Source organism: Hypanus sabinus, chromosome 3, assembly GCF_030144855.1.
Source record: "Hypanus sabinus isolate sHypSab1 chromosome 3, sHypSab1.hap1, whole genome shotgun sequence".
NCBI lineage: Eukaryota > Metazoa > Chordata > Chondrichthyes > Myliobatiformes > Dasyatidae > Hypanus > Hypanus sabinus.
The window spans coordinates 73,689,744-73,715,793 of record NC_082708.1 but is presented as its reverse complement, the minus strand read 5'-3'; the positions used below and the strand labels follow the sequence as shown (position 1 = coordinate 73,715,793).

General features: G+C 41.0%; 1 protein-coding gene across 3 annotated transcripts in view; it reads right to left on the bottom strand.

The window, feature by feature from the left end:
• Positions 1-26,050, bottom strand: part of arhgap42a (Rho GTPase activating protein 42a) — a 296,355-nt gene that overhangs the window by 95,291 nt on the left and 175,014 nt on the right. For all 3 annotated transcript variants that reach the window (XM_059964663.1, XM_059964665.1, XM_059964664.1), the window contains exon 4: positions 11,423-11,494. In XM_059964663.1, coding sequence (XP_059820646.1) covers positions 11,423-11,494 — 72 coding nt within the window. The remainder of the gene's footprint in view (positions 1-11,422; positions 11,495-26,050) is intronic.

Sequence of the window (26,050 nt, the reverse complement as noted above, 5' to 3'; positions counted from 1 at the left end):
ACCAACTTCATTAAAACCTGTGTGGATGAGTGTGTGCCTACAAAGACTTACTGTCCATTCCCAAACCACAAGCTGTGGATGAACCAGAAGGTTCGCCATTTGCTGAGGGCTAGACCTGTCGTATTTAAGACTGGTGACCCATGTCTGTACAAGGAAACCAGGTATGACTTGCAGAGGGCTATTGCGAAAGTGAAGAAACAATTCCGAGTGAGGTTGCAGGCAACATCGGATGTACAACAACTCTGGCAGGGTTTGTAGGACATTACTTCCTACAAAGCAAAACCCAATAGCATGAATGGCAGCGATGCCCTATTACCAGATGAGCTCAACGCCTTCTATGGCCCCTTTGAAAGGGAGAATATAACTACAGCTGTGAAGGTCCCCGCTACACCCAGTGACCCTGTGATCTCTGTCTCTCAGGCTATTGTCAGACTGTCTTTAAGGAGTGCAAACCCTCAAAAGGCAGCAAGTCCTCATGGAGTACCTGGTAAAGGCTCTGAAAACCTGTGCCAACCAACTGGCAGAAGTATTCAAAAACACTATCACTTCTATGGTTAGAAGTTCCCACCAGAGCCTAAGAAGAGTAATTTGAGCTGCCTTAACAACTGTCGTCCAGTAGCACTCACACCTACAGTGATGAAACACTTTGAGAGGTTTGTCATAGCTAGAATGAACTCCTGCCTCAGCAAGGACTTGGACCTATTGCAATTTGCCTACTGCCACAATAGTTCTATGGCAGACTCAATCTCAATGGTTCTTCACATGGACTTAGATCATCCTGACAATACAAATACGTATGTCAGGATGCTGTTTGTTGACCATAGCTCAGAACTTAACATCATTCCTACAGTCCTAATCGATAAGCTACAGAACCTGGGCCTCTGTAGCTCCTTCTGTAATCAGATCCTAGACTTCCTAACCAGAAGACCACAATTTGTACAGACTGGTGATAATGTCTTCTCCTCGCTGACGATCAACACTGGTGTACCTCAGGGGTGTGTGCTTAGTCCACTGCTCTACTCCCTTGATACCCATGACTCTGTGGCCAAGTTTAGCTTAAATTTACTGATGATACAACCATTGTTGGCAGAATCTCAGATGGAGACGAGAAGGCATACAGGAGCAAGAAATACCAGCTAGTTGAGTGGTGTCACAGCAACAACCTTGCACTCAAAGTCAGTAAGACAAAAGATCGATTGTGGACTACTTAAAAGGGTAGGATGAAGGAGCATGAACCAGTTCTCATAGAGGGATCAGAAGTGGAGAGAGTGAACTATTTCAAGCTCCTGGGTGTCAACATCTCTGAGGATCTAACCTGGTCCCAACATATCGGTGCAACTATAAAGAAGGCAAGTCAGCAGCTATATTTCATTACGAGTTTGAAGAGATTTGATGTCACCTAAAAACACTCAAAAATTTCTATAGATGTACTGTGGAGAGCATTCTAACAGGCTGCATCACTGTCTGGTACGAGGGGATGGGGGTACAATGGCATAGGATCAAGAGAAGCTACAGAAAGTTGTAAAATTAGTCAGCTCCACCTTATATACTAGCCTCCATAGTATTCTAGACAGCTTCAAGGAGCGGTGCCTCAGAAAGGCTACATCCATTATTAAGGATTGCTATCACCCAGGGCATGCCCTCTTCTCATTGTTACTGTCAGGAATAGGGTACTGAGGCCTGAAGGTACAGGCCCAGCAATTCAAGAACATCTTCTTCCCCTCTGCCATTTGATTTTAAATGGATATTGAACCCATGAACACTACTTCACTTTATATAATTTGTTTTACACCACTTCTAATCTGTTTACTTACTTGATTTACTTATTTATTAGTTATTATTGATTTACTTATTTATTTCTATATTATCATGCATAACATTGTATACTGCTGCTGCCAAGTTAACAAATTTCACAGCACATGCTGGTGATAATAAACCTGAATCTGATTTATCAGAGAAAATAAATACTTCTGCCCTGATGGTGGAAGGAAATTCCTGGATGAAGAAGGGTGATCAGGGGGCTTTTGCTGTTTTTTGCATGGTGGATTTGATGGGGGTGGTTTGGTGGTCGGTACAAGTAGGGGGTGCTGGTTGTGTGAAGGAAGAGGGAAGGGGACCTCTGGGGCTTTGATGTTTCTATCATACATTCTATGAGGTCTCTTGTTTCGTGGATGGCTGTGGAGAGTAAGAATTTCAGGTTGTATACTGCACACAGCACATTCTCTGATACCAAAATGAACCTTTGAACCACGATGGTTTAGGGCTAGGACACTGCTCCTGCAGGGGTTCACAGATTTGGGAAGACCGACCTGCAAGAACCACAACTATTTCCTTTCATGCCAAGATTTAGTCCAATCACTAGATCTATGTGACACCATTGAAATGCCCAGTTAAAGCCAAAATAATGTGCTGCTAAGTTAACAAGTTTCATGAAACATGCCGGTGATAATAAACCTGATTCTGATTCTGAATAGCTCGCAAGGATACCCAGGAGCTCATCAGATCATTGTTTTCCAAAACTTATGCTGGAAATTTTTCAGTTTACAGGGGAAGAAAAAACAAGCAATAACCCTTGGAAAACATTGAGTGATTTTATTCTGTTGCCTTTATCATGAAAGTTCCTTGGATAATATAGATAAAAAACAAGAATTAACCAGCAGACCACGTCAATACATTGGTATGAGAAGTATAAATAAATTAACTTACCCAATTACGGAAAACTAGAGACTAAAATTTGAAATGTTTCTGTAAGCCCTCATCTCTAATTAAAGTACTTTATAAAAATAAATGTTTTAGATATGCATAAGGATTAAAGATAAATTGAGGGCTCTTTGAGAAGAAAGCATTAGATTGTTCCTGGAACAGGTTAAAAAGTCAGTACATCATAGGCCGAACGGCTTGTACTGTGCTGGACTGTTTTATGTTCTTTGTTTACTAAAATATTCTTACTAAATTCTCAATGAATTGCCTCAACAAGTGAATACAATGTCGTGGGAAAAAAGTTTTGTTCGTATGCTACAGTGCATTCTTAAGTAAACCAAAAGAAGCTAATCTGCATGTCATCATGTGCCAAGTCACAAACAATGCAGCCCACAAGCAAGATTGTGAACATCTGGAAAGATAAGGTTCATTAACCCTCTGTACCCTGACATACAGAATACTTTCTTTATCTTGGATTGCAGAATCAACAGAGTAAAAAAAAACCCTTTTTTTCATATTTTATCTGCCCGCTTCAATTTGTAATGGCTAAAAGCTCGACCAACGTTGCAGCAGCAGATTTTTTGAGAAGGCCACTGGTCATCAATTATCTTAAATTAAAATAGCTGGCAATCGACATCAACAAAATTAGGCTTTGGCGTAATTGGTTTATGAAGGTCATCCGACATTTTAATGTACACTGCTTAATGTCTTTGATGAATTCAATGATCCACAACAAACAATATATCTCACAATAATCTCCCTAAAGTTATCAGCTGGAGGCCAACAAACCACAATACCAAATAAGGAAAGTTACTTCATGCCTGACATCCTTTCCCAGTTAAGTCACCAAGCTATTATTTACATTAACTCAGTAACTTCAGTGGCCACATCTCAAAAAACAAGCCGTAATTCATCTTGCTTCACAGGGTCAATAATGCTTGCTTGACGCATGCTAAAGCCAGGAAAGCTTATGCCATATCCATATTAAGTGCATACAATTCTAATCATCAAGGAATCCATGAAAAATCTGGAGACGTTAAAAAATAGAGGCAAGACATTGATGAATGATTTTGTACTGAAAGTGAAAATGTATTTAATAAAAAGTACTGCTACTTTTCTACATTAAGACATTTCCAGCCATTAGCTTTGCATTCTTCCCTGAAGGCATCAACTCCGGCAAGACCATCATTCCACAGGCGTCTGTAGCTGACTTAGCTTGTCTAACTGATTACATGTGCAAGTCTAGACAAAAAATGTGGAGATTTGGATGTTATCACCACTGAGCCATATCTTGCTTTTGTCATTATTCATCTTCACCTGTGTAATTTGGAATTAATCAAAGCAGGAATCAACTTCATTCCCACCTGAATCAGATGTGTAATCTTCTACCTGTACACTGATCATGAATAAATGATAACAACTTTACAAGATGCTGCATAAACACTTGAGTGAAGAGGTTAAATAGCTTTATATAGATTTACATTGGCTAAAATATAACTACAAATATTAAAGGTATGAAAGAAGACTTTGATGTTGCATCTCAGCATAAAATTTTAGTCAATTTTAAATTGACTTTTTTCATTGCACGATAAACATTACAAATATTTATTCCAATTTGTCTTGGGCGGGGGGGGGGGGTGTCGTTGGTTTTATCTATAGAGATGGTGTACTATGCTTTTGTAATACTAGTAAAGTGCTTGGGCTTTGACAGCTCCAAAAAGGGTTTCAGCACAGATACAACATGAAAGCACTCAGTCCAAACTCACAACTGCAAACAATAATTAGTCTCAGCACAGTACTTCCAATTCTAACACAGTAATCTGATTTTTTTTTTGGTAAAGAAAGGTTTTTTTTCCGATTATCCTGATGAAATGGGATGGAACATGTATTTACTGAAAGGGCACAGTCCCATCACATACTGGGAATGGGTACAAATTCTTGCCCTTTTCCCAAATAAAATCGTACACAAGGAAAGTGAAAACATTTCAGCTGTGGGAAGTTCACACAAGCACTATGCCTTTTGCGCTTGGGTGTTTCTCTGTCTCGCTCCTCTTTTTATTTCTCTGTACTTCACAATGTTTACAATTACGTTTGAAATCAACTAATCAATCAGCAAATAAGGCCTTAGTTCATATCCTGATTATTCTTTTCCAATAAACACAACTGGATTATGAGGTAGAAAGACAGACATAAAAGACTGCTGGTTCTGGAATCTGGAACAACAAAAAAATGGGTGGAGGCCCTCAGTGGGTCAGGTAACATCCATGGAGGGAAATCGGCAGTCAGCATCTATGGTCGAGACCCTTCATCCAGTGTGTTATTCGACCACTTGGTTTAACACATTTTCTGAAATTTGAATGTTTTAATTCATACAGAAACAGGTTACAGAAGCTGCAATATTGAATTGTCATGTTTGTTTCTATCCATAATCCTCATGACATTTTTATAAAAAAAACTTTATCACAAAAGACATTGAAATCCATGCCTTGATTAATTTCAAAATATATAATGATTAGAAAATAAAATTATATCTTGCCATATAGATAATCCTCCAAGAGCACCACAACCTTGCCGTGGTTTGGAGGCTTGTGTGCTTCAGTGACCTGGGGAGCTATGTTGGCTGAAGTCAGGGCTTTCTGTTTTGACTCTTGGTTGGGTCACTCATCCTAAACAGGTCAAAGGGTAAAGGCCAGACCAAGGATGGTCCACTGGTCCTCCAGGTTCAGGAGTTCAGCTCAGGGCTAACAACCCTGATAGGCAAAACAAAATTGTTATAGAAACAGCAATAAAGAATTCTTCTACATCTGAGTGTGATGGTATTCTTGTCGTCACTCAGGAATTGCATGACGGACAGTAGTGAAAACCAAGAGGAAGCTACTAACATGATGAAGGAAGCCCTGAACACCAGCAGAGATGGAGGACCTCCATTGCTGCCCTAAACACCAGCAGTGTAATGAGCTGTAAGTATATAGGCAATGGCTTTAATTATCCAAACTACAGAAGAACCAAAATTAATACCATAGAGAATTAAAAACAAAATGAAGCAATCTGCATTACTGGCTTAACTGGAGAACACTAAACATTTATCTGCAAAGCTGGTCAGACTCACAAAGAAACAAGAAACAGTGAACTGGTAGGAGTATGTAAAAGATAAAGCACAAAAGTGACTCCAGAAAGTAAGTGAAAAAGACATAAACAGGCAAAAATTTCAAAAACAAGTAAAGAAAAATGCTCCAGAGAATGTACAGACGAAGTAATCAAGAGCCCTCATGTATCAAGAAAAGTTTTATTCAGGAAAAGATCGATTTTATGATTTACAAAGTTAGAAAATGCAGAAACAGTCACGGTCTAATGATCAGTCATTACATTACCACCCCAACTTCAGATACAGGTGTCCCCCTTTTTTTCGAATGTTCACTTTACAACACCTCACTGTTCCGAAAGACCTACATTACTTACCTGTTTTCTCTAACAGAAGGTGGTTTCACTGTTACGAGAAAAGCAGTGTGCGCCAAGCAGCCAAGCTCCTCCCCTGGAACTGCATTCTAGCCGGCATTGCTTAAACACGTGCCTGTGAGCTTCTGCGCTTATGTCAATTTATTTTGTGCATCCGTTAGCAAGATGAGTTCTAAGGTATCGGAAAAGCCTAAGAGAGCGCATAAGTGTGTTACACTTAGCGTAAAACTAGACATAATGAAGCGTTTTGATCGTGGTGCATGAAGTAAGGATATAGTGAGTCTGGCTCAGGGTTTGTGGAAATTGACGAAGATGATGTTGAAGAGGTTTTGGCATTCCCTGACCAAGAATTGACAGATGAAGAGCTGATGACGAGGAAAGGATAACAATTGAGGCCCAACGCCGTAGTGAACGTCCCGAAAGTGAAGTCGTCCAGGAACTGAACGTGAAGCAACTGCGTGAGATTTTTGCTGCGATTGACAACGCTGCAATGATTGCAGAATAGTATGACTTTAATTTTGAAAGGGCACGTAGGCTTAGAGCAAGATGGTTTGAGTGCTTACAAAGAACTATGATAGAAAAATGCACCAGGCTAAGCAGTCAAGCATACTGTTGTTTTTCAAGCCTTCCACATCAGCCACAGCAGACGACGAAAATCGATCTTCGACATCGAGGCAGGCAGACATAGAAGAGGGTGACCTGCCTGCCCTGATGGAAACAGAGGACTATGAGGTGACTCCCCAGTCTCCTCTACCTCCCACCACCCCAACCTCCAACGACTCAGCCTAACACACCATCATCAGTGTGCTCACTGTCTTCCCAATTCCGGTAAGTGATACCACACTGGACGTACATTATTTCTACTTTATAGAGGCTGTGTATTTTTATGTGTTATTTGGCAGCTTCATAGCGTAAAGGTTACTGGAGAGTGCTTCTGCCGGGAGTGCTTGCACCAAGTGTTTTGCCGCGAGTGCTGCTGAGAGATACGGTGGACAGTGCTGTAATCATTGCAGAAAAGTATTCCTACTTTATATAGGCTGTGTATTTATCAGATCATTTACTATATGTTACTGTTATTTTAGGTCTTATGTGTTATTTGGCATGATTTGGTAGGTTATTTTTTGGGTCTGCGAACACTCACAAATTTTTCCCATATAAATAAATGGTAATTGCTTCTTCACTTTACAACATTCCGGCTTATGAACCATTTCATAAGAACGCTCTACCTTCGAATGGAGGGGAAAACCTGTATCTTCAGATAAGCTTTTACCCTGTGCACAGCATTGCAATAACCAGGCTCAAAGTCAAAATGCTAGTTTCTAATTTTACGTTATCTTTGGTCTTTTGTCACCTCGCTGTAATTTTGGTCAACCGTGTCAACCTGAAGAGCACCAATTCGCATTAGTGCCTTTCTTACTCCTGCTTTGTTCTTCACTCTAACAGACAAGACTACCTCTACAATTTCCTTTTTCATTTAAACAATGCTCAGTGAACAGAAGAGCGCAAGAAATGGGAGCAGAGGTAGGCCATCGGGCCCGTCGAGCCTGCTCCACCGCTCAATATGATCATGGCTGATCTGGCCATGGACTCATCTCCACATACCCACTTTCTCCTCATAACCCTTCATTCCCCTACTATGCAAAAATCACATATTTACATATTAAAATGTCAAAATACACATGCATATTGATAGTAGCAAGTTCTATATCACCATGATCTTGCTCAACTCCTCCTTCATTCAATTAACATTAAGATGGTGAGGCACTGTTAATTTCCTGGAACTCACTTGCAGGCGGTCCAAAAGAATATTTACATTCCCATCGATCATCTCCACTCTGTTGTCATGAATTCTTTTCCTTTCTCTGACCAATCTGTTAAGACTGACCTAGACCCTGCAAGGTGTTGCTCATCCCAGAATTTTAACTCTTTCATTGTATTCTGTGCCAGGAGATGTCACTCAATTACTATTTCATTTCCAGAGCATGACATTTATCATACTTCAATAAATCTGACCTCCACATTATGGAAGCATTGTGTTCCTAAAACAACAGCCACTTACGGAAACGACAGGTCTACATCAGGAGTCTGTGGAGATTCAGCATGTCGTCAAAAACCTCAGTAAAAATATATAGATGTGTGGCGGAAAGCATGCTGAATGGCTGCATTACGGCCTGGTATGGGAACACCAATGTCTTTGAATGGAAAATCCTACAAAATGTAATGGCCCATATATCCTCCCAACCACTGAGCACATCTACATGAAACGTTGCCATAGAAAAGCAGCACCCATCATCAAGGACCCTCACCACCCAAGCCATGCTCTTTCCTCGCTGCGGCCATCAGGTAGAAGGTACAAGTGCCTCAGGGTGAAAAACATTTACTACCACTCAACCGTCAGGCTCTTAAACAAACAGGGATAATTACACTCATTTGAGAACTCTTATCTTGTTATTTCATGCTCATTATTTATATCTGCATTTGCAGTTTACATTTCCTGATGTTTACAGTTTACAGATCCTGCTTGCATTTACTATTCTAACGAATCACTAAGTATGCCCACAGAAGAAGAATCTCAGGGTTGTGTAAATTTTACTTTGAACTTTTCTATGACTATTTCCCATTGAATTTCATGTACACACCTTCCTACAGGATAGCTTTCTCTCAAAAGTAATGATAGTCTCTCGGTAGGTGGTTCATGGCAGGGAGGCCAGTTATGGGATTGCCTTGTCAGTATCCAAAGTATCATTTAAGTGGCCAGCTCTGTGTTTGAAGACACAAGTGATTTCAGTGTCGATGAAAAATGCTGGAAAGCAATGGCGTTAATAGAGGAGGAGGAGAGAGATTTGAATAAGGGCAGAGGCAGCCAGGTGAGGAGAGTGGGCATCTCTTGTGTCTCCAATTATCCTTCAGTTTGAATGGAAATGCACATTTATAAATATGTATCAAGCATAGGTAAGCTGGCCCTCTTCCAGACATTCTGAAGATAAATAAAACGGAAATGTCTTCAAAAATTTGCTGGACAGCAAAGTAAACCTACGGCGTTAAGAAATCCTGCATAGAGAGAAGACTGGCTGATTGGTAGGAGGCAGAGAGTCAGAATAAAGGGGGCCTATTCTGATTGGCTGCCGGTGACTAGTGGTGTTCCGTAAAGGTCAGAATTGGGACTTTTCCTTTGCCAACAATCTGGATGATGGAATTGATGCTTCGTGGCCAAATTTCCAGACAATACCTAGGTAGGCGGAGGGACAGATAGTGCTGAGGAAGCAGGGAGTCTGCAGAAGGACCTAGACAGATCTGGAGAATGGGCAAAGAATGGCAGATGGAATACAGTGTCAGGAAGTACATGTTCATGCACTTTGGTAGAAGGAACAAAAGAGCAAGCTATTTTCTAAACAGTAAAAAAATTCAGAAATCAGAGCTTCAAAGGGACATGGGAGTCCTAGTGCAGGATTCCCTACAGGTTAACTCATGGGTTGAGACGGTGGTAAAGAAGGCAATTGCAATGTTATCATTCCTTCTGAGAGGACTAGAATATCAGAGTGAGGATGTAATGCCGAGATTTTATAAGTCATTGTTCAGACTGTTCACAAGAGATATTGTGAACAGCTTTGGGTCCCCTGTCTAAGATATGCTGGCAATGGAGAGGGTCCAGAGGAAATAAATGAGAATGATTCTGGAAATGAAAGGGTTAATGTTTGACGGCTATGGGCCTGTACTTGCTTGACTTTAAAAGAATGAAGGGAGATCTTATCAAATATTTAAAAGGCTAGATAAAATAGATATGTCATTTTCACTGCTTAGTTTGGCATGGAAGGGACTTGGGGGTTAGGGGTTTGATGTTTTTAACTGCCATGTCCAGGTGGGTGATCTGTTGCTGTTGTGGTTGTTGTGTGAGGGAGAGGTGGGGGGGGGGGGGGCGGTTGGAGTTTGTGAGATTTGTTTTTTTTCTTGTCCACACGGAAGGGGGATTGAGGTCTTTTCTTTTGACAACTTCCATGATTTTTCTGTATTTCATGACTATCCGGAGAAGACGAATCTCAGAATTGCATTATGTGTACACATTTTGATAATAAAATGAACCTTTGAACCTTGTGAGCCTTTGACTGGATGTTTCCTATAATGGGCGAGTCTAGAACCAGAGGGTGTAGCTTCAAAAGGCATGGATGTCCAATTAGAAGAGAGATGAGAAGTGATCTCTTTAGCTAGAGGATAGTGAATCTGTGGGATGCATAGCTATGGATGACTGTGAAGGCAATGTCATTGAGTACATTTAAAGTGGAGTTTGGTAGGTTCCGAGCTAGTTAGGGCATCAAAGCCTACTGGGAGAAGGCAGGAGAATGGCGTTGAGAGGGATAGTAAACAGCCATGATAGAATGGCAGAACATACTCGATGGGCCTACTGGCCTAATTCTGCTCCAATGTCTTACGGTCAGATCAAGAAATGAGAGTTTAAAAATACAGACAAAACTTGTTGTTCCTCCATATTTCGCTTACACAATTCCACAAGTGAGTTTCACAGATTCCTGGCTGATGATCTCTGAATTCCACAAAGACAAACTCCTATTACCCAGCCAGCTGTAGCGTGGAGGTCGATTATATCTTCTTACTTACTTAATGAACTGATGTACACAATCTGCTTCACCATAAACTATTGTTACAAAGCAACCTAGGGTCGAAGCTGGGACTTCAAGGGAGACTTCAGCAAACATGTAATGCACGCAAATAGCAAATACAGTACACATCAATAAAAGTTGGTGACATTTTTATTTTGAGAAACAAATTAAGCTCACTAGTTCATCAGAACTTTAACTTTAGAATAGATATAGGCAGTTTTAATTAAAGTCATTAAAAATAATAAAGTTTATAAAAGATGTAAGTACTGTGTGCTTTATTTCTGAACTTAATTTCCAGGGCAAATGTGTTAAATAAAAGCAGAATCTTGAATAGCATGCTCAATTCTTATCTCCATGTTACAAAGCCAATATAGAATTACTGTACAAAGTGTAAGAAAAGACAACATTGCGTCAAAAACACATGCGACTCTGAAATCCAACTGCCAACTAAGCAGGAACTTGGCTTCATTCTGTTCATCTCTCTTGGATCCAAATGCACAACCACGTTAAAATTCAACATCTGAATGAACACACTATCCACTTCTCAACTCTCTTTGGAATTTTTTTGACCATATTTGCAAATTATATATAACAAGTGGGTAAATACATTCAAGAATACAGTAAAGCAGAATGAACAAAATTATATCACTTACTTTTGCTGCCCCTATTTGATCTTTACGAAACTTCTCCAGTGGTGCAATTAAAACATCATTTGCATTCTGAATCTAGAGAATAACAATAGAGAATAACATATGAGTGCTGCTGCGTCATACATAAATCTAACACAATATTTCCTGTTCAACTTGAAGTGTGTTATTTAAACAAATCAATGCTGCAGAAAGTCATAGACCATATTTATCCTAAATCTGTTCTATCTGAATGTTGTACATTGATGTTTTCAATATCTGTACACATTAAAGGTGGAACTTCTATGTACGACCTGTAATCCAGCCAAAGAAAATAATTAAATTTAATAATAATAAATTACCACATTGTTTCTGTTTAAAACAATATTAAAGCCACACAAAAAGGTAGTTTGTTACCATTAGAATCAAGATGCTCAATGGACAAGTTTTCCAGCTGAGTGACTTTTGAAGTTGCTAACGCTGATATAATTTTTCCAGTTCTGAACTTCACCATCATTGTCATTTATTGCAACAATGACCTTCCTATAACATAAGGAACAGGAGTAGGCCACCCTGCCTTTTGGACCTGCTCCAGCAATAAAATTGTTAGCTGATCCAATCCACAGCATCAGCACCAATTCCTGCTCTCTCTCTCCCCCCCCCCCCTCTTTCTCTCTCCCAATTCCTTAACCTCCTTACAATTCAAATGCCTGTTAATCTGTTTTGAATATATCCGATAATTCTGCTTCCACAGCTGTGTGAGAAGGAGATATGACTCTCTGGGAAAAAACTAAGTATTGTCAAATACAAGAATTCCTAGATTTTGCAAAGATTGGTTATAAAGAAAGACCACACACTTGCACACTTAAAACCCACAAAATGCTGGAAGAACTCAGCAAGCCAGGCAGCATCTTTGGAAAAGAGTAAACACAAATTCTGATGAAGTGTCTCAGCCCAAAATGTTGACTGTTTACTCTTTTCCACAGTTGCTGCCTGGCCTGCTGAGTTCCTGCGGCATTTTGTGTGCATTGCTTTGGATTTCCAGCAGCTGCAGATTTTCTCCTGTGTCTTTAACCAGATCATCAATCTGTTTCTTTTCAGGTCCAAGAACCCATGCACTGAATTCCCTATTGGATACTTAGTTTAAGCCCACTACAAAATTAGCAGGTGTTTGCTTACACTCTAGACAAATTACATTAGCAGGCTATTCCTACAGGCTCAAACAGACCTAAAATCAGTTGATATCAATCAAATTGTGAGGGATGTGGATGCTTGCATTCCTAAGTTCTGAGTAGCAAGATCTTTAGGAGTTGCAACATATGCAATTTAACCCTAAATTTTAGGTGAGAGGAGATAATGAGTCAGACTGTAAAAACAACCTTGACTTGTTTCTAATTTCCAACACTTTTGGCTGTAACATTAAAACTTCCATGTCAGTTCAGATTCCACTCAGAATTACATGTAAATAAACATGTAAATTATGCATTTATAATAAGATGTCCTCAAATGTGAAGCCCAAACCTCAGGATTTATAATTATTGACAATGATTATAATTAAGGTGAAATCCAACACGGTTGCTTTTAAAAAAAACCTTGTAACAATCCATTGATCTGCAAGCAAGAGATTCGTTACATATATAGATGTGGTCTTTCAAATTTTGCTTAGAGTGAAAACACAAACTGAATTCATCATGATCCAACAGACAAAAATAACTTAGAAATTCTGATGATGCAGTAAATATTTCAGGCAGGTAATGGTTCAAGTCATTAATCGATCTATCAACAAAGCACAACAGAAACTGCCCTAATGCTAAGAATGAAAATGTTATTTCCATTATCCTTACTTGCAGCAGGTAATGACAATTGCAAGTGAAAAGTTAGTGAACGGAGCATGCAATGCAATTTCAACCACAATTCACCCTTGCTTGTCGTCTCCAAAACCTGAACTAATAAGGGGCAACTAAAGCTTGGTCAAAGGGATCTTAAAAGATACCAGAGAAGTTGAAAGGCTCAAGGAATTTATAGATAAGTAAAAGGAACATAAGATTCACATCTTCGTTACTCAGTTTAGACAGTGTGTTAGCTTCAAGGTGCCCAACTATATAATGAAACTCTTTATCCGACATCCAGCCTCTTTTGTAATGGAGGAGATTTTTTAAAACACCCAAGTTAATTACACATTTAGCAGATGGTTAAAAGTAGAACTACCTCATCCTATCACAAAAATAAATATGCACTGTATATTTTATATCTCGGCAATGATTACCATCTGCCAAGACTCAGGCATTCTTCCATTTTTGTTCCTGACCTAATTAATGCTAATTGGGACAATTGATAATTGTGAAGAACTAACAGTATTCACATAGCAGAGGGGTGACAGGAAGTTCTTGAATAACCATTCTTCCAATCACTAGAATGCTATTGATACAATTTGAGTGAGAACTTGTTGGCCCCAAAAAAAACAAAGTTGTGCCTGTTTGCTGGGCATTACGAATGCCAATTTGCTTTTATATTTTTACTGCATTCACATTTTTATCTCATTGCATGTCCTTTCACATGGTGGCAAGATGCAGAGTTGTCAAATAGCAACCACACTTAGTTGACAACAGTTCTACCAAATGAACATCACTGACCCAACTAAACGCTGCACAGAACACACATGGAAAGGAGGAGTAAGGATCTATGACAATTCTATTTAAAGGCTTCCTCAGCTGGTTGTAGGTTAGTTGCTGACTGATTTGTAAGGGTATTTTGGTCACCACACCCCAGGTGGGCAACATGGCAATGAAAGTGAAGAGAAACAAGCAGAGCAGAACTTAGTAAAGCAATAGAGTACTAGGAAGAGAAACATTCACCGAGAGGCAGCTCCCCTACACTCACTGCGCCATTTAGCAATCAGGCGATGCTTCTAAACCATGGATTCCTCACTGAAACACATTACTACTACAGTGACCTTGAAGAGGAGGACCAGAACCACTTTGCCGTTGGTTAGGGTTGCCAAGGAAAAAATCAATGGTTCTGTCTACTTCCAAGCTGAAGCAGGAAACAACTACATTAACAGTTTGCATCTGGGCAGCCAGAACCCCCCCCCCCCCCACCCCACCAAAAGAAAGAACAAATTTAAGCTCATTCTCTATTGGCAAAGCGCTGCACTGACAGCAAATCTGGGAGATTAGTTTATCAATGGTGCTGGATTCCACTGGCTGTACTCCAGTCATACCACACATACACCAATAAAGGAATATTTTTCCTTTAACGTCTAGCTGAATTCAATCATACAGAGTTCATCCTAATGAACAGTTAGCCGTATTAGGGAGGTAACAAAATCCCCATTCTGTATTTGACCTCTTATCTCAATAGAGTAACCAAACCAAACTAATGGGTGGATATTAGATGACAGATGTATAACTGACTTAAATGAACAAGCAATATGAACACAATGGATGCAATGGTATGCTGTTATACTGATACAGTAGATTACATAGCTCAAGGAACAGTTATGCTGTCTACAGTAGCTTTCACTACTTGGCAGAGTAGGACTCCAATTTCATGCACACATTCTCCACAATCTCAGAATAAGACGGCTTCTGCTTCCTGAGAGGAGGAGGAAGAGGAGCCCTTTAGTGACTAGCCAATACAACTTCAGTGTCTACAAACAAAATTGCACATGGTAATATCACTCCCTTCCTCATACTTGTTCTCCTTTGATGATCATCACTGTGATCATTTCACCACAACAACAGAATAAAAGTCAATAATAGCTTTCTAAGGCACGCAACTATAATAAATATTATATAAACATTAACTAATAATCTCATTCTTGCACTTCCTTATGCCTCTCCAAGTATTTCTGCACAGTTTTCCCAAAGGCTGCAACTTGGCCAGTGAAAGGCTGCTAATTTTCTGTTGAAGTGTTGCCGGGCCTCAAGCGGGCCATGGCCGAAACAGCTGGCTCTGGTTCCTTATCATCATGATCTGCAGTTTCCTGCAGCTAGAAGGAAGCCAGAAGCAAGGACACTGGTAAAAATAAATGAAAGCATGTTCACATTCAGAGGAGGGACTACCATTCCCTGGGTGAGTAATCACCATCACTCCTTGAGTGAGTTATCACCTCAACAATCCGAATAGAGGAGGTAGATAGGTTTCTAAACATAGAGATTATGAGGGAGTGCCAGAGATACAAGATTAACTGAGCAGACTCCAAAGGCCAAATAGTTTATTCCTGCTCCAATTTTTCTGTGCATCTCTCAGCAATATTGTTGTGCTTTGCGCCTGGAAAATCATGCGTATAACATGACACAGCAGTTAGATACATGGTTTACAATTCTGCCTCATACAGTAGTTGCCTTGTTGAAGACTGCATTTCTTGCAATTCTTCTCAACATTGTCAACCTGCATTTTGTGCTGAAATCTCCAGAGGGGGAAATGGACCCACAACCTTACAGCAGTAGTTAATCGATTGAAGAGCCTTTAATAGGAAACTAGATATTAACACACAAAGGAAAGGAGTAGATGAGTACATTGGTGAAGAAGAATATGAAAAGGATGGTGTCAAGCATAACAAACAGCATTGATCTGCCCACACTCTATGCTATAAAATGCTGTAATACTGCTCAATACAATGCAAGTATGACCGCAGGAATACCCCTAGCAAACATATTGTTTACTATCTGGTCATGCTCAGTTTCACAAGGAAGTAATGATATAACAGTAGAGAGCTATACCAATTTGACTCTTACTAATAAATTAGTCTAACACACTGCTGCGAATGCAGGAAATTCAGAGTCTCAGATGCAGCCATCTTGGCTTTCATCCAATGTGCCCTGTTTGAAAATTAATCCTGATAGCAGGAAGCCACATGAACTGCAAAAATGACTGCCTGAATGATTTCCATCAATTATGATGCAGGAATATTGCATACACTAAAGAGACAGGTTTATAGAAAGATTTGCATCGATACAGGGCATGACTCCCAAAATGAAATTAAGCCACTTTGAGAATGACTGCAACCTTATACAAGCCATAGGAAATAAAATACTTATAGAGAAATAAGAGTTAAAAGGAGGTTCCAAGATCCAGCTGAAAGACGATAGATAATATCGTATGCAATTTTACTAATTAACTAAGATGTGCACAATCACTGCTTCAATGCAAAAATGAAAAGATACTAAATCAAAGGTCATTGACAATTACTTAATTGATATTTATGCATGTTATGCAAAATTTTGAAAAATATTAACCAACAACACGCACACTTGAGAAACTACCTCTGCTCGCATCCCCTCCTCTTCTTATAGGACTTTCATTGATTGGGGTTGATCATAGATGCTGCATTGCGGATGTCTACTCAAGCCAGGGCAGTACGATATGCAGAGCAAGCTGTTGCCCATGTAGCAGGCTACCCCTCTTCACACAGCTGAGTCTAAAGGAACTGCAGAAACCAATACTGTTTGGTACCAGTGGCATCGCAAGAGCTGTCAGTCGTCATTGAACTCAATATAGGACCGGCTTAGGGACTCCAGCTCTGGATTTTACTCCTGAAGCCTTCCCCATGAGAGGATATAACTGCAAGGCAGCAGAAGTTAAAAATCAAAGTTTTCCTTCTCCTAGATGAGCTGCTGACCACAGCTGACAAGCCCCATCTGCCCAGAGTGACTGGTTTTAAGGCATCAGTACCCACCTGTGCCCCTTCTTATGTCGGTAGAAATGGTTCCATCGGGCTAAGTAACTAAGACACACGTGAAGGCCAGGAGTGAGACTTGGTTGTCAGAGGCTATTTGAGAGACACGCCATTGGGAGCATTTAGCAGATAGTCAGAGCTTGTCCCCACTACACTCCCTGGCTATGCCAACCTTAATGAATCCCCCCCCCCATTATTTTCCTCCAAACATCCACCACTAATACACCATTTGAAAACAAAACCAGTTTCATGGGTTTCCAAGGTTTACTCCATTATCACCATCCTTAATGACAAATTAACTTCTGACTGCACATGATCCATATCCCATCATTCCCTGCTAATTCATGTGTATAACTAAAGTCGCCTTAGGTACCTCTATTGTTTCTGCTTTTACAGCTGCCCCTGGCACCTATCAAACTATGTGTAAAAGACCTGCCTGTGCATCCCCCTTAAACTTGCTCCCACTCACTCTAAATGCATGTCACCTAGAATTTTACGAGTCTACCATGAGGGAAAAATAAAGTCTGGCATCTATTCTAAGTATCTCAATTCTATAAACTACTCTGAGGTAAACCTCCACCCTCAACCTTGGCCTCCAAAGCTCCAGAGAAAACAACCCAAGTTTATCCCACCTCTCCTGATAGCTCATACCCTCTCAGACAGCATCCTGGTAAACATCTTCCGTATCGTTTCCAAGTTATTCACATCCTTCATAACCTTTCAACCAGAACAGTACACAATACTCCAAGTGTGACCTAGACAAAATTATATTTGTCTGTAACATGACTTCCTTACATTTATACTCAGATGGAGAGAGATGAACATTTACATGGAGAGGCAGAACCTACTAGGACTACTCTCTGCTGTGAAGAGAAAAAGTTAAGGGTAGAATGTTATTGTGGAGTTCAAGATGATTTAGGCTTTGTAAAAGTATATTAGGAACGAGTATTGACACTGGCATGAGAGACAGGAACAAGTATTTTAAGATAAATAACAACAGATTTTATGAGGAGATGACAAATTTCTCTCCCTATCCTTACGCAATATGTTGTGAGGTGGTATACCCCACAAAGGGTGATTAAAGTGGTTTAATAGGAACTAAACACATTGAAAGGAAAAAATGTTTCAAACTTATTTGAAAAGGCCAAAAGAGTAGAACTAACTGGGTAACTCTTTCTAGTCACCTTACGCAAACAAATTCCAATGGCACCCTCTGTGCTATTTAATTCCACAATGAACAGGTAACCTTCAAATGTTTCCCTAATGCATGTGGTGCCTATCACACTCTTTTTATGCACTAAAAGGTTGAAAAAACATCACTGACATGAGACTAAAGCAAATGTGCATTTTTATTTACAAACAAATCAAGTTTCAAGTTTAACTATCATACACGAATATAGCCAGATGAAACAGCATTACTCCGAGATCAAAGTGCAAAAAGACATTACCAACAGCACACACTGTACATAGCATAACATAGAACAATACAACACAGTACAGAACATTCGGCCCACAATGTTGTGCCGACCCTTAAATCTTGCCTCCCATAACCCTCCACCTTAAATTCCTCCATAAACCTGTCTAGTACTCTCTTAAATGGTACAATTTCAGAAAAGCAAAGTGACAAAGAGAAAAAAAATTATACAGCCCAAGTCCCTGAGTTGTCCCGGTCCAGCTTGTTCTTCCAACAAATGAACACTGGAGCACAGCACCGAGCAAGTGCTGGAGGGCGCACCAACCCAGCTGAACAGGCACTACAGAAACTGCAATAAACTTACTGTACAGCTCCTGACCTACTCAACGGCTGGTTTCAAATAGAGTAGCAAATGCTTGGATATCAGTTTCAATAATCTTTTCACTGTCATAATGCTTAATTTACAAAATAGGATAGGATGGGACTATGTTAGAGGATATGAATAAGATGAAAATGGACACTTCTGGTTTTACTGGATGAAAGAAGAGAAGCAGGTGGCTAATACACTCACTAAAAGGAGATTGATCATTAAATACTCTGCCTTCAGTTAACAACTCCAGCAGTTGTTTGAGTTGAATTCATACAAGGCCTTTCGCATCCCTTCCAGGACATCTCAAAACACTTTACAGGCAACAAATCATTTTTGAAATAAAGTTATTACTGTAGCATAAGCAGCATAAAAGCATTGTGTATCCATTATTTCAAAATCAATGATATAATATTCACGCATTTATCCACTATATTTCAAAGATGTTCTTCAGGGGCTGACTTGGCTGAAGAACCATCTCACTGAGGTAGCAGAGACCAAGACCCGAGGCCTGACTTCATGCAAAGCTCAAGGCCCAACATGACCCATGAAGGAAAGGTCTGACTCTCAGAGTCAGGAGTTAACTCAGAAGCTTGGCAAGAGGTCTGGGGTGCAAATGAGGTTCAAACACCATGAGTTCAATACCCCATTCCCAACATACTATTAGATAATGCCCAGGCCATTGGGAGCAAAGTTGATGAACTAAGGGCAAAGGGAACTGAAGGACAGTTGTGTGCCATGTCTCATTGAAAGGTGGCTTACACCTGCATCACCTGATAGTGCCATTCAATACTATGAAGGTCTGCCTTTTCATCAACTCCTTGTGGTGGTTCTGATGTGACAGTTCTGGTGAGCTTCAGCTCACTCAATTTAGAACATCTAATGCTCAAGTGTCACCATACAACCTGCCACGGGAGCTTATTTCAAACTGACTCAACTTGGACTATCGAATGGTCGAGTGTCACCATAGCACCTGCCATGGGAATTCACTTCAGCTCTCCTCACAACAGGCTGCATCCCTCCTCAGGCTGACACTAAGCCTGCACTCAATAAACTGTACTCTGTGGTCAACAGCCTCAAGGTGGGATACCCAGAGAGCCTTTTCCAGTGGCTTCAACCAAGCCAATTTCAAGAGGGTTACACAATACTACCAATACCAGGGCACAAACAGCTTCAGCCACTGCCATACAACCCTTAAGGAAGCCTACTGAGACATCACACATCCACAATTGAGTAGATAAGACCGCCAGGCTGCGTTTTAACTCTCTGCATATAAACAAAAGGTGAAACATGAGAATCCCGAGCAGAAAATCTTACGGTGCTGGTCCGAGGAAACAGATGAGATCCTGCTGAAGGGGGCTGGCCTGAAACGTCGGCTGTGTTCTTTTCCACAGATGCCGCCTGGCCTGCTGAGTTTCTCCAGCATTTTGTATGTGTTGCTCGGATTTCCAGCACCTGCAGATTTTCTCCTGTTTGAGATTCTACGTGACTGCTTTGAATCAGCAGACGGTCCATGTTCCCTGCTCAGATGAGTATGCCACGACCATCACAGACTTTACCAACAAGTGTGTTGAGGTTAGCATACCAAACAGGACAGTCTAGGTGCTTCCAAACTGACAGCCATGTGTGGAAGTTGCAGCAAAGCAAGGGTTAAGATAACATCCAGGCAAAGAAGTTTACAAACAGTGTGCAGTCAACCCAGGCAAGGGACGTCTTTGAAGAAAGAACTTCGCACAGCATGGGACTGGAACCATTTAGTGCACAGAGAAGAGTAAAGGATGTAATGGAAGGGTGCAAGGCACACATCAACTAGGAGACATTACCTTACTAACTTCAAAGGATGGTAAGTTGTTAGCTTGTAGTTTCTGTTGACTTTTAACACCTGCCTTGTGGATGGAGACTGATCATGCAAATAAAAAAATTTGAACATAAAACAGTTTATCAAATGGTCAATATCCATAACTGCTAGACTATTCTGAATAAAAATGGCATTTCGCTGTCCAAACTTACAGTTTAGTGACAGGGGCCATGTGTTCTCCTTGTACACGTGTAAATAATGTGTGATTGAGAAACAATTGGAATTTTTCAGAGTTCAGTTAATCAGTAACGACACATGAATGAACGAAGAGATCTCCTCTGTAACCTAGGTCAGTGGCATTCAAATCAGGTGACTCTGACCATTATATGAAATCAGGATATGATCTCTGCAAAGCTATCAACAATGCTCAGAGACAGTACCTGTCCAAGAGCAAGTCTCAGTTCACTCGTCAGCTGTGGCTGGGCTCACATGCTACAACAGGTTACAAAATGAGGTCATACAGCATGACAACAGCAGCTCACCCCTCCACGTTGAGCTTAACACATTCAATACACCATTTGAACATAAAGGTACCACCCATCCTGACAGTCTGCAGTTACCTGAATCTACAGCCTCTGTTGTGCATGCACGACCACTCTTCCGGAGGGTGAACCCATGGAAAGCCCAGATGGTCTCCATGGCAATGTTCTTAGTTGCTCTGCAGATCAGCTGGTGGGAGTGTTTACAGACATTTTTAACCTCTCCCTGCTTCAGTTTGTGGCTCCCTCCTACTTCAGGCTGTGTTTCTCTCCTACTATAACAAGACCACTACCAAGAAGAAAAGTTAACATACCATAATGACTATTGGCCAGTGGCTTCAACATTTACCAGCATTAAGTGCCTCAAGAGGCAGGTCATAGCAGACAGGCATGCCAGCTTTCCAAACAACATGTACCCACTGCAATCTGCCTATGACTGAAACAGGTCTATTGCAGACGCCATCTCCCTGGTGCTGCACTCATCTCTGAATCATCTAGATAGTAAAGACACCTATGTTAGACTATTGTTTATTGACCACAGTTCTGCATTTAATACTATTGTTACAGGAAGACCCATCACCAAACTATATACCATGGGAGTTAATCCTCCCTCTGCAATTGGATATCTGACTTTCTGACCAAAAGACCGCAAATCATTAAGGAAAGGCGGCCATGTCTCTGCAACCATTATTCTACACACTGGCGCTCCACAAGGTTGCATCCTCAGCCCCCTCCTCTACTCCCTGTTCATTCACAACTGTGTGGACAGATTCTGACCTGAGTACACCTACAGGTCTGCAGATGATGCCACCGTAGTGGGCCTATTCTCAATGCTGTTGAAGTTGAGAGGGTTTGAAGTTTCAAGTTCCTAGATTTGAGCATATTGTAGCCTGTCCTGGTCCAACTAAATAGATGCAGCCACCAAGAAAGCTTACCATTGCCTCTACTTCCTCAGAAGGCCAAAAAAAAACTGATCTGTCTCCATCAACACCTACCAATTTTGTAGCAATGCACCATGATGCGTTTCTGTCTAGATGTGTAAAGGCTTGGAAAGGCAATTGCTCTGCATGGGACCGCAACAAACTGCAGAGAGCTGTAGGCACAGCTCAGCACATTACAGGGACCAATCTCCCATCTATCAACTCTGTCTATTCTTCTTACTGTCTCAGTAAAGCAGAGAGCATAATCAAAGACCTCACTCACCCAGACACTCTGTCTCCTCAGAAGTGAAATCCTGAAAGCATCTCGCACCAGGCTCAAGGACAGCTTCTATCCCACTGTTCTCAGACACTTGAATGGACTGCTAGTATGATAGAATGGACTCTTGGCCTCACAGTCTACCTTGTGTAGACTGATCTTGCACTTTATTGTTTACCTGCCCTGCAATGTTTTCAGTAGCTTTTACACTTTATTCCGCATTGCTATTGTTTTACCTTATTTTGGCTCAATGCAGTTTAATATTTTGACCCATATTAACTGTAGGCAAGACAAGCTGTTCGCTGCATCTCCGTACATATGACAATAATACCAACAAATGTTGTCGAACTCACCTGGTTTTGTTCAAAATAGTATTGCAGGATCTTTTATGGGTAGGGGGGTGCTGATGGACCTCAGCTGACCATTACACTTAAAGGACGGCATTCCCTTAATTCTGTTTGGGAATATCGACCCAGTTTGTGAAAACTTAATTCTCCGGAGAGAAATCCAAACCAAATAAATATTTGACTCTATGCTGAGTACTCAACCATGGCAGGTAATTCAGATAATATTTTTCCACATAACTAGCTAATGACTGCATTAATCATTCAAATATATTAATATTTCAGAGACAAAGTGAACTTGTGATTTCAGGAAAACAATCAGCATTAGTTTCTCTGAGGCAAAGACAAACCAAGTGAAAGCAATTTAAAACAACTGATTTTATCTAGCTCCATTTTTGTAATCTGTTTTAGTACGAGTTAGCCTAATAAGTGAACAAGTCTTTCTCTTCTTTTATTTCCTCCACAGAGGCTTTCAAATACTTGCTCTTCACATTGAGTGGGAAGAGGAAAAGAGTTAACGTGACAGGTTGAACTTCCATCAGAAATGGAAATTAAAAATAGATATTACAAATATTAATGAGAAAGGGAAAAAATGAGATGATGATAACTTTTTAAATGGACACAAGTCAGGGAAGATGAAGTCTTCATTAAAGTTCAAAAGTTTAAAGTAAATTTACTATCAAACTCCATTCATGTCACCATATATAACCCTGAGATTCATTTTCTTGCAGGCATACTCAATTATTCCGACATAGAATGATAACCAAAGAATCACTGAAAGACCACACCAATGGGGCATTCAACCAGTGTGCAAAAGACAGCAAACTGTGTAATACAAAAAGACGTCCGAGCCTCCCGGACGTCCACATCTGCGCCAGGTGCGCCGAACTGCAGCTCCTGAGGGACCGAGTTAGGGAACTGGAGCTGCAGCTCGATGACCTTCGCCTGGTCAGGGAGAGTGAGGAGGTGATAGAGAGGAGTTACAGGCAGGTGGTCACTCCGGGACTACGGGAGGCAGATAGGTGGGTTACAGTCAGGAAGGGGAAGAGGCAGGTACTAGAGAGTACCCCAGTGGCTGTACCCCTTGACAATAAGTACTCATGTTTGAGTACTGTTGGGGGGGACAGCCTACCTGGTGGGAGTGACAGTGGCCAAGCCTCCGGCACAGAGGACGGCCCTGTAGCTCAGAAGGGTAGGGTTAGAAGAAAGAGGTCCATAGTAATAGGGGACTCAATAGTCAGGGGCTCAGACAGGCGTTTCTGTGGAGGTGACCGGGAGACCCGGATGGTAATTTGCCTCCCTGGTGCCAGGGTTCGGGACGTTTCTGATCGCGTCCAAGATATCCTGAAGTGGGAGGGTGAAGAGCCAGAGGTCGTGGTACATGTAGGTACCAATGACATAGGAAGGAAAGGGGAAGAGGTCCTGAAACGAGAGTATAGGAAGGCAGTTAAGAAGAAGGACCGCAAAGATAGTAATCTCGGGATTACTGCCTGTGCCACGCGACAGTGAGAGTAGAAATAGAATTAGGTGGAGGATGAATGCGTGGCTGTGGGATTGGAGCAGGGGGCAGGGATTCAAGTTTCTGGATCATTGGGACCTCTTCTGGGGCAGGAGTGACCTGTTCAAGAAGGACGGGTTACACTTGAATCGTGGGGGGACCAATATCCTAGCGGGGAGGTTTGCTAGGGCTACAGGGCGGACTTTAAACTAGTAAGATGGGGGGGCGGGAGACTATGGGAGAGGAGGTTAGTTCACCAGTGGAGCAAGTAAATAGACAGTGTGTGAGGGAGGAAAGGCAGGTGATGGAGAAGGGATGCGCTCAGCCCAAAGATGTAGGGGAGAAGAAAGAAAAGGATAATAAATTTGAATGCATTGTTAGGGATGGAAAGAGAGGAGGAGATGGAGAGTATCTTAAATGTATCACTTTTAATGCTAGGAGCATTGTAAGAAAGGTGGATGAGCTTAAAGCGTGGATTGATACCTGGAATTATGATGTTGTAGCTATTAGTGAAACATGGTTGCAGGAAGGGTGTGATTGGCAACTAAATATTCCTGGATTTAGTTGCTTCAGGTGTGATAGAGTAGGAGGGGCCAGAGGAGGAGGTGTTGCATTGCTTGTCCGAGAAAATCTTATGGCGGTGCTTTGGAAGGATAGATTAGAGAGCTCCTCTAGGGAGGCCATTTGGGTGGAATTGAAGAATGGGAAAGGTGCAGTAACAATGATAGGAGTGTATTATAGGCCACCTAATGGGGTGCGTGAGTTGGAAGAGCAAATGTGTAAGGAGATAGCAGATATTTGTAGTAAACACAAGGTGGTGATTGTGGGAGATTTTAATTTTCCACACGTAGACTGGGAAGCTCATTCTGTAAAAGGGCTGGATGGCTTAGAGTTTGTGAAATGTGTGCAGGATAGTTTTTTGCAACAATACATAGAAGTACCGACTAGAGATGGGGCAGTGTTGGATCTCCTGTTAGGGAATGCGATAGGTCAGCTGACAGATGTATGTGTTGGGGAGCACTTCGGGTCCAGTGATCACAATAGCATTAGCTTCAATATAATTATGGAGAAGGACAGGACTGGACCTAAAGTTGAGATTTTTGATTGGCTAACTTTGAGGGGATGCGAAGGGATTTAGAGAGAGTGGATTGGGTCAAGTTGTTTTATGGGAAGGATGTAATAGAGAAATGGAGGTCATTTAAGGGTGAAATTATGAGGGTACAGAATCTTTATGTTCCTGTTAGGTTGAAAGGAAAGGTTAAAGGTTTGAGAGCACCATGGTTTTCAAGGGATATTAGAAATTTGGTTCAGAAAAAGAGGGATGTCTACAATAGATATAGGCAGCATGGAGTAAAGGAACTGCTCGAGGAATATAAAGAATGTAAAAGGAATCTTAAGAAAGAGATTAGAAAAGCTAAAAGAAGACACGAGGTTGGTTTGGCAAATAAGGTGAAAGTAAATCCGAAAGGTTTCTACAGTTATATTAAAAGCAAGAGGATAGTGAGGGATAAAATTGGCCCCTTAGAGAATCAGAGTGGTCAGCTATGTGTGGAACCGAAGGAGATGGGAGAGATTTTGAATGATTTCTTCTCTTCGGTATTCACTAAGGAGAAGGATATTGAATTGTCTAAGGTGTGGGAAACAAGTAAGGAAGTTATGGAACATATGACAATTAAAGAGGTGGAAGTACTGGCACTTTTAAGTAATTTAAAAGTGGATAAATCTCCGGGTCCTGACAGGATATTCCCCAGGACCTTGAGGGAAGTTTGTGTAGAAATAGCAGGAACTCTGACGGAGATCTTTAAGATGTCATTAGAA